At 41.2% G+C, this 12,179-nt stretch overlaps 1 protein-coding gene across 2 annotated transcripts; it reads right to left on the bottom strand.

The window, feature by feature from the left end:
- Positions 1 to 3,217: 3,217 nt before the first annotated feature.
- On the bottom strand, positions 3,218 to 12,070 carry ndufaf6 (NADH:ubiquinone oxidoreductase complex assembly factor 6). Of its 2 annotated transcripts, XR_013790135.1 has the most exons (10): positions 11,716 to 12,070; positions 9,161 to 9,260; positions 8,759 to 8,881; positions 8,572 to 8,628; positions 8,142 to 8,244; positions 6,979 to 7,112; positions 6,068 to 6,169; positions 5,494 to 5,550; positions 4,109 to 4,316; positions 3,218 to 4,076 (listed from the first exon to the last, which is right to left on the bottom strand). XR_013790135.1 is itself a non-coding variant. In XM_079502544.1 (9 exons), the coding sequence occupies exons 1-9, from the start codon at positions 11,907 to 11,909 to the stop codon at positions 4,188 to 4,190; spliced, it is 999 nt and encodes a 332-aa protein (XP_079358670.1). In that variant the 5' UTR covers positions 11,910 to 12,069; the 3' UTR covers positions 3,218 to 4,187. The 2 variants fall into 2 exon arrangements, 1 of the variants encoding a protein (XP_079358670.1); XM_079502544.1 differs by having other exon boundaries at positions 3,218 to 4,316; positions 11,716 to 12,069.
- Positions 12,071 to 12,179: the final 109 nt, after the last annotated feature.

The following is a 12,179-nucleotide window of genomic DNA, read 5'->3' as shown; positions in this document are numbered from 1 at the left end:
GGGATACATCACTGAGGATACGTCCCAGGTGCATCCATGCAATGTTTTTTTTTGTTATGTGTGATAATGAACCAATTAATAGGATTTGATGAATAACTATCGTGATTAAGTTTGTATCAAACAATCTTGTAATTAGTAAACTTGATTAATTTGAAGCAAGATTGTGGATATATTTTATTGACCTCTGAACAATATGCTTGAACATCTAATCACTGTAGGTCCTTAGTTGTGGAACTTGTGGTCTCCTTTTCCTTATAGAATGAGCTGAAGGAAACCATCACACATTTTCTCAGGCACTTTCGCCCCTCAGAAGTCAAGCACATGCAAACAACGATGACATCATTAGACATTCAAACGTGAGTCACAGTGAACATGCTTTGCATACAGCCAATGAAAAACCACTACATGAACCTCAGTACAAAACAGAGCTTAGCTCTCCCTCTGTCGTCTGAAATCCACTGCATCAGTCTCAAACTGCCCTCCATCCACCCTAGAGAGATGGGTCCAGTGGGGGTTAGCTATGCTGGTGGGTATATGGGGAATCGGAGGCTATGGGCTCCATTTTCGTCACCGCTAAACCCCTTATGCCTAAACTTCTTTGCCTTTTTTTACTATTTTGCAAAACATTTTTGAATAGTTAAAATAGCCAGTCTACAAGCTCACAACATGTCAATGTAGATTGGCTAGTTGAACTATTCAAAAATGTTTTTCAAAATAGTAAAAAAAGGCAAAGAAGTTTAGGGATAAGGGGTTTAGCAGTGATGAAAATGGAGCCCTATGTCTTCCCCACACAGACATGGGTATTATATCATGATATGAGTAAATTAATCCTAGCTTGGGTGCCAGGCATTGTCTGTTGGCATGGGGGGCTGATCCATGGCATTGGTCACTCTTCATCCTTCCCTATCGTGATCTACTTCACATTCTTCTATATTTCCCTCTTTACTCTCTTCCCTATTTTCCTCCCTTCTATTGTTCCTTTATTGTGGGTCTAATGACTATTAGTTTTCTGCTCTAGCCTCTAATGACTATTAGTTTTCTGCTCTAGCCTCTAATGACTATTAGTTTTCTGCTCTAGCCTCTAATGACTATTAGTTTTCTGCTGTTGATGGCATGAAAGTATGACAGGGCTGGTGTTCTCATATCTCTGAAGGAAACTCAAGTTTGTTGTGATGTTTAATTTAATTTTAGCATGAACGGATGCCTGTGTAATCCTGGCTGACATTTTGTCGACTGACTTATTACCCTGAAACAGTGGGATTCTACATGCAGAATGAGGGCGAATGGATTTCCTCTAGAACAGAGGTTCCCAAATCTTTTTGGCCATGCACCCCCTGTTACATCCCGACCTAGCTGATGCACCCCCCCACATGGAAATATAAATTTCATAAGCTATATAGAGAAATATATTTCCTTTTTATCCACATATATGCACATATATGAACCTGAATATGGCATAATATATGCAGCAAACCATAGCACCACCATTAGACTTTTCATGTCGCGCACCCCCTAGAAGGCGCTTGCGCACCACAAGGGGTGCACGCACCACAGTTTGGGACCTAGAGCAGTGGGTCTTGTCTAGAAGACAAGAGGCTCTTGAATGAAAATGCTCCATTTGACCACTGTTATGAATTAGCATGACTAGTTTGTCACCTTGTCTGGTTAAATATAGGTTTATTTGGTCTGTTCAAATGCGGTGCCAAATCTAAAACCTTCAATTCTAGTCCAGAAGCATTTTCTTTATCCCCCCCTCCCCCTTGGAAATGCAAGTTCCACACAGAGATTCCAATCCAGACTAATATTAATGCAGTGATATTAGTCTGGCCATGCAAGGCTGCATAATTCCAAAATAGCATGTAGCTGGTGCTGACAGAGATTCACAATGGACATGGAATTTTAGAGTCCAGAAAAGCCTTTATTTCAAAAGCAGATACATAAGAGATTGAGTGAAATATCATCTCCCCTTTTAATGGCTTCAGGAGGTCCTCTGAGACTTTAGCTGTCAGAGAACTGTCTTTTCACACAATCGCCAGATTATTTCTGGAAACCTTTTCACGATGGAAAGATTTTCTTTCGGGGTCTTAAGTAACCGGACATAGTGAGGAGAGAAAATGAAGTATCTTACTACTGCCATAGTGGCAATGATGATACACATACACATACATAAACATACAACAAATACAATACATTGTGTGCAAATTGGCAAAAACACAACACAACTATGCGCATATAGACATTTGAGTAAGACGCCTGATAGCGAGAAGCGACCTCGCCCTAAAGGGGGAGCACGCATCCGCCTAGGTGACAGCGGACTGCTGGGCGAGCGCTGGCGCTTTGGCATGGGGGGGGTCAGATCAACATATGGAATGAATTCTGTACTGGCCATATATGGAGCGTGTCTTGAATGTACAGGGTTTGATGAGGTCAGATCAACATATGGAATGTCAGAACAGGTCAGCTCCATATATGGAGATCTAAGGGTGGCAGCGGGGGCAGTGTACAGGGTTTGATGAGGGCCCAGGTAGGGCCGGGCCTTAATTTCCGGGCCTGTTTTCGCCGGCTGCCAACAACACACTGACGGGAAACACACGATTTCATAGTAAATGCGACCTGCTTTGCGCTCCTGCGTCTTTCTTGAGTAGCCTACATCCACATATGTTAATGTGGGATGTCCTCGACTGATTCACTGATGAGTTACACAATCAACACAGCCACTGGATGTATCCAGAGAAATATAGTTCTGCGAAAATGTATGCTGTTTTATGGGGGAAAGTCAAGCTTTTTCTAATACAGTGCCCTACAACATTGAGTTGAGACAGACCCGATGACAGTCAAAAGTGCAGATATAGGCTGATTTATTAGATTCAGGTGAATCAGCGTCCAGTAAAGTGTTAACAGTGTGTACTAGCATCATGCATGGACTGCAGGCACCAGAGTACCAGGGACATGATTTGACATACATTAGCCTATAACTCTGTGCCCTTCATCATTAAACAACCAATCTTTCACTTGGGGCTTTTATTAATCACACATAACTGGAAAATGTTTCATCATGTAGTACGAATAGAGTAGACATGGTAACCAACAGTTCCCAAGAACAAACTAGGCTTTTGTAAAGCAAAAACACAACTTCAAATGTGAGAAATACATATAAACCACAAATGTGAATAAGTGGGAGTTAAGTGTATTGAGGTAATACACTTAACTTAATCCATTTAGCAAATGTTAATTTTAATTGTATTATGTCTAAACCAAAGACATGTTTCTGAATGAATATAGCACAATGGACTGTTTCATAAACTATCACCGTTTCTCAATCTTTTTTGTGACAAACTGAGCAGAAATCTTTGTATAATGACTACCATGTAACTAACAGAAATGTGGGGGAAAAAAGCAGGATGGAGGGTGGGAAATATTCACAACTACCATTCCAGTTTGGCAAGGTGATCATCCAAGCTCTTTTCTATTAGGCATTTTGCCTAATGGAATCATGTTTAAGTGGCTGTTGTGCGTTTCCTGCTGTGACCAAAGGTTGAGAAACAGTGGGTAATGTCATGTTCTGTCATAGAGGCTGGTTTCAGTGGCAGTGCTGCATTTAATTTATCACCCGCTTCGGATGTTATCACCCCTTAATCAAGAGAATGTTCGTTATCAGCACCTTAGAAATACCCCCAGTATGTGATAATCAACATACTGGGAAATCCGGAAGTGAAACTATGGGAGCGTTTGCTTTTTGTGTCAATAACGGAGGCGTGCCGTCTCTGGTGGCTTTGAGCCACGTGAGGCACCGCCGAGTGAGGCGCCAGCCGTGCGAGTCGCCGTGCCGAGCATTGTGACGGCCACCAGAGCCAACTCAGCACTGTCCGACTTACGTCCCGATAGGCAGAGAGTCCTTGACCAGGCTATGTCTGCACCATCCTGCATGCGTGCAGTCAGGGTGAACACAGCCAAACACCACAATGTCTAGTATGCCAGTATGGCCATATTGGCCATATTCCAACGTCCTGATAACGGTTGATTTAATGCAGTGATAACGGACGAATCCGCTGAATTTATGAGCATGGATATTTGATACGAGTTCACTCTCTATTTGGTAGTTATCTATTTGGCAGTTGATTTCAGATACTGGATATAATGGTGCAAGCAATACGGTAGATGGTGTACAGTATGTGGGTGACTGTAGATCAATAGGTCTTCTTCCAGGACCGTACATACAGCTTGATAGCAAGCAATGGGTTTCTGTTCTGTAGGCTGGGATGGAAAACATCAAAGTCTACTTTCCTCACTCTTTGAAGGTAGTCTTCTAACACCACCTGCAGCACAATACACCAGAGTGAACAAAACACATCACAGTGAACCTCGCATTCAACTGAAATCCCATAACAAATGTCTACACTATAGTGCCTATATGGCAATGTGCAGGGTTCTTCATGTGGGCAAGCACATGCAGAGCAGATGGACAGATTGGACACGCCAATGTGTGAGCAAAACAGATTAATGCAGACAATGACATGCATATCAAAAGCATACCAGATTCCTCTGGTATTGCAAAATTGCACCCCAGAAACAAACAGAAATTGACCCTCAGTGTTTGGCGAGAGAGCAGGAGGACATTTACTATTCCTCTGTAATTAGTATGTGACGCTTTTAACACAACTTAAAAGAAAATTGGCCAGAGAGAGCAGAAAGAACGAAGAAAAGAGTTCTTTAAAAGTTCTATACCTTTGAGTAAAAATCAATGTGGAAGGAGGTGAGAAGGTGGCGAACTAAAGAGGATCCATGGCAGCTCTGTGCAGTTGAGGTACTGCACAGCGCTGCCTCAGATCCTCTTTAACCCATTTAAACCTGAGGACGATTCTACAAATGTCTTCTAAATCCTGACAGTTTTCTGAAAAACCCATGTTTCTATGTCAGTGGTGCTCAAACATTTTCATGTCAAGGACCCCTAGAATTATCTGCATTTGGCCGCGGACCCCCCCCCCCCATCTGAAAATATGTTGTTCCAGGGACTCCCCCAGAAGCAAAGATGAGTTAAAAACGTTCGCTGTGAAAGAATATATATTCAATGATTTGCACCACATGTTTACGATTTTTCAAAAATAGCAGATCTACAAGTTTGTAGCGCTGCACTCGGTGCCACGCTATGAGCTTGTAGATCTGCTATTTTTCAATAGCTAAAGTATAACATAATGCTTAAAACACCAAAAGGGGTTCCCCACCTTCTTACCTCCTTCCACATTGATCTTTACTCAAAGGTATAGAACTTTTAAAGAACTCTTGTGCTGTATTATTGAAACCCTCTCCAAAGAGCACCTGTCTGCAGTTTTCTACATAAAGGACCCACAAAGTGCTTCTTTTCTTTTTTCCACACTCACATGCTCCTATAAATACATTATTATGACAACATTTCAATAGCAGAACTTAACAGGTTCTGGGTTACCCTTCGTAGTAGAAAAGAATCAAGTGAGCGTTTAATGTTTGATAACCTACTGTTTGTAGAAAGGCCGGGAAAGCAGCAGCTGGGATATTCTTCCTAAAAGATCGAGCCTGAGGAGACAAGCATTTCAAAAAAATTTGACAAATCTTTTCTTGTGCTGGTTGCTGTCACAAAATCTTTTAAAATACATATCAATTTGGGGGTTCTTGTCATTAACATGTTGAGAAACCACTGCTTTACACAAACCATAGTATTTACATTTTACAGTATTACAGGCCTGTACTGTACTACATTACTATGTCTGTTATACAGAATGAATGTGTGCTTCTAACTAGCACAAATTAATTGAAGTTAATTTAAGTTGTATACTGATGGACCGACTCTGGACCGATTCTGGTGGACTATGTGTGGTCAAACAGATTGCTATTATTAAATAGTTTTTGTTGGTTTAAACAGATTGCTCTTTTGGTTATACCGCCCAGCCAAATGGGAGGGGATGTGTCTGTCTTGTCTTTGTTTGTGTCTAAAGTTTCTCTCACTGACAGAAAATGTGTATAATGTATGTACTGTACAACTCTTTGAATAAAGAAACTTAAAAACGGGGGGGAAAAGGAGTCTGATACATACGTGTTCTAGGTGTACGTGGGCTTGACTAGCGATGTCGTACACTACATCTCGAACATTCTGTTCCCGGCTACCTCGGATGAAGTCCTCTTGGGATGCACCATGCTAGAGCATACGCACACAAAATAACAAATTTGTATAGCACATTAGTAGCTAGATGAGAATTCTGCCCAGTTTGAACCATTAAAGAGGAAGCTTTGACTGCCAAGGTCTGTCCCTCTGTCTGCTTATAGTTTACTGTGACATCTTGCCACTGGCTAATGCACCCACACACAGAAAGACAAGCTCATTAACATTGCAAACAGAATTGCGAAAAGAGAATTGCGTGAAAATGTAAATAAGAAAGCAGTAGTCACTAGTAAGATGTCATAGTGAAGTTTGATCTGAAATATTTTAAGGACATGGCTGAAAATAAGCAGAAAGCATAAGCAACCTACTATACTTAAAAAAGGAAAGATTTTAATGTAATTATATCTGTATATCAAATTTAACATCGCTCCTCAACTCTACCGAGTAAAAAGTAAAAATAAAAAAGTAAAAGGTGCTCTCACAGATCAGGATTAAGAAAAAACAACAGACAATCCAGGCACTCAGGAGTAAAAAGAGAAATTTTATTTAATTAAAAGGAAACGCCTACATGTTATGAACTTAGAAAGGTCTTCATTGTTACGTATGGCGACACATAACTTACAATAAGTCAAAGCCAGGCTCTATACGTAATTACATATTTTAAATGGAAAGCTCTCTCATGTAAATGAGTTTCCACCCAAGTGTAGAGATAGCAGGGGAGCATACAGTAATCCTCTCTAGCATGTGACAATTAAAAAATCACGCTCATCTAAATTGGCCAGGGAGGACAGCAGTGAATTGTACCACTATCACCATCTCTCTATTACAAAGACGTAGGAACTCACCAGCATACAAATGTCCATGGGTAAGTAAACCTTGCGTCTGCTGCTGTTGTAGGGAGTGGCTCGTAGGCATGTCACAATCCCGTGTGCCTTCCCTATGTGGCTGGCTGCATGGTCCGCATGTACATCCTTCACACCTGGTGAGCGGGCAGATTGGGGTTTGGGTATTTGGAGGGACGAGACAGTGGAATAACGAAACACTGAGATCACATTCTGTGCACACATAGCCACACGTTGGAGCGGGTAGTTAGCGCCACTCAAAAAGGAGGGGGCACATACAGTAGGCGTGTTTGCCTGAGAGGCAAACCGGAGACGGAATTCTTATGGAATGCACTGAAGTGCATGATGACCTTGTTAGAGAATCAGTTCAATCATTCAAACTTCAAAGGTAATGTTTATGCAGTCCATCCAGTTCTCATTGACTTCAATGCATTCCATCAAACTTGCAGGAGTTTACCACCCAGTACTGTTGAATCTGCTAGCTCAAATTGCATCAAGAAATTGATGCAATAGCATAGCCTTGGGTGGAAGCAGTAAATTAGCATCTAATGGGTTCACTTGACAAAAAGATGGAATAGATTTTAGATTATTGCCAAAAATAAGATGTGGCAAATATAAATTTAAGATGCATGTTTTGTTCAGCATGATAATCTTCACAAATTAACACCCCATGTATAAGTGTTGAAGAGTAAATGAAATCTCTAGAAGTAAAAAATCGTGAGGATATGAATAAACTAAACCATGGTGACTCAACATCACTACTGATGTCACCACAACCTCTGTAGTCTCATTTAGCTGCTGGTTAGCAACCGCCCTTTTTAATATACATAAAATGTGGTATTCACTGACGTATTTCATGTCATGAAACTCTCTCAAGCCTGTGTTAACCACAGACCTTATTTCAGGCATCTATAAAAAAAAACAGACTTCAAGCTGAGGGAACATGAAGTGCAAAAATGTTTGTGTTAACACATTCTTTAGAACTACAAACACTATATATGTTTATTGCATTTGAGGATAAACAATGCAATGTTAGCTCAACAGAATGTAGAAGCTACACTGCATTATTTTCTAATTCCCAATATGCCCAACAAGTTAGAACTGCAGGACAGCTTATTGCCTTCTGGACACACAAACACACAAGCACAGACTAGAGAGGCTCTTACCTAAACACTCCAATAGGAGGTACAATACGGAGGACTGGGTGTTCTCAGAGTAAGCCTCTAGCTCCTGTAGGGTCCTATAAGCTCTATCTTCCAGGTCCTTCTCCTGGTAGGATGATGGAGACACAACATACTGAAATACATTCTATTTAAATCACTGTCAGGGGGGATTGGACCATAGATTGGAAAATCCCATGTGACACATGATAACTGAGGTAGATGGCGTTTAATTTTAGTTTGTGGGAAAGCAGAACTCAAGACGTAATGGATTCAAAGACCAGTTGGGGGGGCATGTGTACTACTGTATATATTTTGTATACTAAATAATACTTCACTGTATGAGAGTCATGAGACCATGCCTGTTTGTGTTGGTATGACTATTGTGGCTGTCAAGGCTTTATGTTCATGTAGCAAAAATGGAATAATGTCTTACCCTGTCTGTTATGATTCTTAGTAACCATCGCTTTGTTAGGTAATGCTTCCTCACTGCCTGCAAAACAGCATTCAAACACTTCATTGTTTTGACATGGCATTTTATTAGTCAACACATCTTTACCAAAGTGAACATCACCTCAGAATATACAAAGAAACAAGTAAAATCTGTTTGGTCCTCTGCTTACCCTCCATAACTCTGAGCTGACTGGCTGCATTGGAGCGTCATCTCTATACAGCTCCTCTAAAGCCGTTTTCCAGAACTGCATTCGCATCAGACCAATGGTTTTCTGGGAAACAGAGTCCTTCACCTTGTAGAGAAAGAGACACAACAAAGTGTGATACATCCTTTGGAAAGAATTGGTGCCCCTTTTTGATCCATCCATGTTGTATGTCACTGATTGTTTAATTCAATATGTTTTGTCTTTTTCTGTAAAGCTTACTTATTGCCGTTGTATTTCCCCTCTCCCGTTTGTCATTCATGTATCAGTATAATTGTTTTGTTGTCTCTACAAGCATTACAGTTTGGGAAGCACTTTGACATTAGAACAGTGTGTATCAGGTAGCACTGAATGTGCAAGAATACCTGCCTGAGCCAGCTCCACATTGAAGGCTCTCAGGGCCAGAGAGGAGCGCCGTGCCTCCTCTGGTAAAAGGAGGGAACATACAAAACCATCATAGTCTCGTGACCTAAGGGGGATAGAAGAGCAGCAGAAATGCATTCAGAAGCAGAACACACACACAGTCAAATCTCCATTTGTACACCGATTCTTATAGTTAAAGCATAATATTCGCTGCCCCGTCGCGGGCAGCGAATGTTGTGTGAAGCTTGTGGGGAAGGTGGAGATATTTTTCTGGCAGAACTTTCAAATGGATATGAAACTAGAGGGCAATATCTGACTCCAGATCTGAGCAATTCATTATGGAGTACAAATGCAAAGTTTGTGTTTCATAAAAATCCACCATAGACATGTTATGAGCTACTTTCTGTCAAGATTATTTTAAGTGTTGGAGTTTGTAAGCGCTCGTATTCAATAACGCAACCGTCGCAATGTTTACAGATTAAACACGTGGTGACAAAACGAAATGATCAGACAAAATGGAAATGGAACACTATAAAAATGAAGCTGATAAACGGGTACTCTCTCCTGAGTCCTGATTGGCTGAAATGTTGTCACCTACCTGAAAATATGTTACATTAGTCAGGGAATATTATCAGAATAATGTCAAATCGGGAATACATTTCTTACCAAGAATTTTCTTCACCAAACAATGCGTTTGAAAAGGTGTCTATTAACATATCCCACATTGTTTTTTTCTATTCAACCACCCTAGGGGAATTTTTGACAGCTGCTGAAAGTTGGGGTACCATCAACAACCAATATAAAAGGCAAAATGTTCTAAATTTCATTATGCTTTAAGTAACATGTGACGTGTCAAACTAGGGGTTTTTCATGATTCTGAATCCATTCCAAGCATTAGTTTTGCACGAAAAACACTCCTTGGGCTAAATTCAGCCATAGCCACTTGCCAGGTCAGCACATTTGGGCAAGTGGCTATGGCCGAATTTATGTCCCTACGTTCCTGCCTCTGATCTGCTCTGTCTCAGCTAGCCAGTCCCGGTGTGGGAGGCGGTACAATGGGAAGTCAATAAGGAAGTCAAGGCAGGAAGGAAGAGAGAATTTCAGACGGTCAAACAAAGATTAAAAATACTTAACAGCTTCTGCGCCAAATGTAATTTCTCTCACGTTTCCGTTGTCTCCTATAGCCGATTTATGCTTCTTTTGAAACATCTCACCACCACCAAAAGGCCGCAGCACGGCCTGCACGGAGGGTATGTACATCTGTGTACCATAACACCTGGAATAAATGCATATGGACCCTACGTAAAGTAACATCCAAATTTCAGAAACTTTACGGAGGGTGCCGAGAGGGGCTAGAAAACCCCCTAGTTTGACATGTTACTTAAAGTATAATGAAATTTAGAACATTTTGCCATATATTGGTTGTTGATGGTACCCCAACGTTCAGCAGCTGTCCAAAATTCCCCTAGGGTGGTTGAATAGAAACCAATGTGGGATATGTTAGTAGACAACCTTACAAACACATTGGTGAAGAAAATTCTTGGTAAGAAATGTATTCCCAGATTGTATTAATATTCCCTGACTATATGTATTGAAGAGCTGGAGAGACAGATCAGAATATGTAGTTATTTTCACTGCTTTAACTTTTTTCTTTTAATATCACTTAATATATCAAAGATTCAAGTTCCCTAGCTCTGGTCCATAAGTCTAATGCAAAGACATTAGAGATATGGACCAGAGCTACAAGTTCCCAATCCCGAGCCATAGCCTAAGATTTAGACTCTCGTAGACGCGTTTATCGATTCTGATGTCAGAATCGATAAATACGTCTACGAGAGTCTAAATCTTTAGGCTACCCGAGCCACAAAAAGGATCCCACAGAAGAAGCACGTTTGTTAGTAGCCCCATCTTAAAGCGTACGTAGAAAGAAATCACGCTAGCCCCATATGTGCCCTCTCCCTACGCTCATTCTGTAGCTCGGAGCTACAGAATGAGCGTAGGGAGAGGGCACATATGGGGATAGCTTGTTTGTAGCTCTGGTCCATAGCTCTCAGTCTAATGTTAATGCAACGGTAGCCCCATATGTGCCCTCTCCCTATGCTCATTCTGTAGATCGAGCTACAGAATGAGCGTAGGGAGAGGGCACATATGGGCATTAGGGACTGGGCTATGGACCAGAGGTACTTTGTTTACACAGTTTGCACCTCCAACACGTGCACGTGTTGATGAATTGAAAATAGAGGACACTAGCTAATGTAAACAATGCTTAGTACTTTTCTGGTTTCATCCTCGTAGCAGTTTTGTATTGACTTGTGCTTTCGTTTGAAATGTACCCATTCTACTACTGTGAAGTGTGAATAACATTTTCAATCAACGTGAGGTCAATTTCATTCGCACGTACAAGGGCATGACGTCCAAGTAGCTACAAGCTAGGTGGTCTGGTCTGTAGCCCCATATGTGCCCTCTCCCTACGCTCATCTCGGAGCTACAGAATGAGCGTAGGGAGAGGGCACATATGGGGCTATGTGGTAAGTAACAACAGTATGAAGCATATTACCTACCTGACTAGATCAATGCAGTACTTTTCGTTCTGCTGTGAATCAGATGAGTTTGTTGCAGCTCTCAGACTCTGTAATTCTACGGGTTTCTGGATAAAAACCACATGTGGCAACAACTTTCTTTGAAGAGTTTGAAACCGATAACTTTTGTTAGTTAATAACAATCCGTGTTTGACACAAATGATTCCAGCAGCCATGTTGTTGACAACAACATCTCCTTCAACTTTTACCTTTAACCCCTACCCTGTGTTACACAGCTAACTGTCCTCCTCCGCAAACAGGATCGAGTGTGTGTTCCGCTTCATGTCGTCAAATAAAGAGCCGAAAACCAAATTATGTCCGGAGTCCGGACTCCTATCAACAACAATAACTATCTATCAACTCAAGAGGATAATATAACGAAGGGTTTGCAACTTTGCATACGTTCCACAGTTGTTGAATGGTTGTACAACGTCCAAATCCATAAT

Source organism: Electrona antarctica (assembly GCF_951216825.1).
Source record: "Electrona antarctica genome assembly, chromosome: 6".
Classification (NCBI taxonomy): Eukaryota; Metazoa; Chordata; class Actinopteri; order Myctophiformes; family Myctophidae; genus Electrona; species Electrona antarctica.
Note: the sequence above shows the minus strand (reverse complement) of the source record. Positions and strands in the feature narration are given on the sequence as shown.

Coding starts and splice junctions, on each gene's coding strand:
- ndufaf6 (XM_079502544.1), bottom strand. CDS start 11,909: ATGGCTGCTGGAATCATTTGTGTCAAACACGGATTGTTATTAACTAAC. Junction 8,882..9,160: donor TCAATGTGGAGCTGGCTCAG/GCAGGTATTCTT, acceptor TTTCTCTACAAG/GTGAAGGACTCTGTTTCCCA. Junction 8,245..8,571: donor TAAGAATCATAACAGACAGG/GTAAGACATTAT, acceptor TCATCCTACCAG/GAGAAGGACCTGGAAGATAG.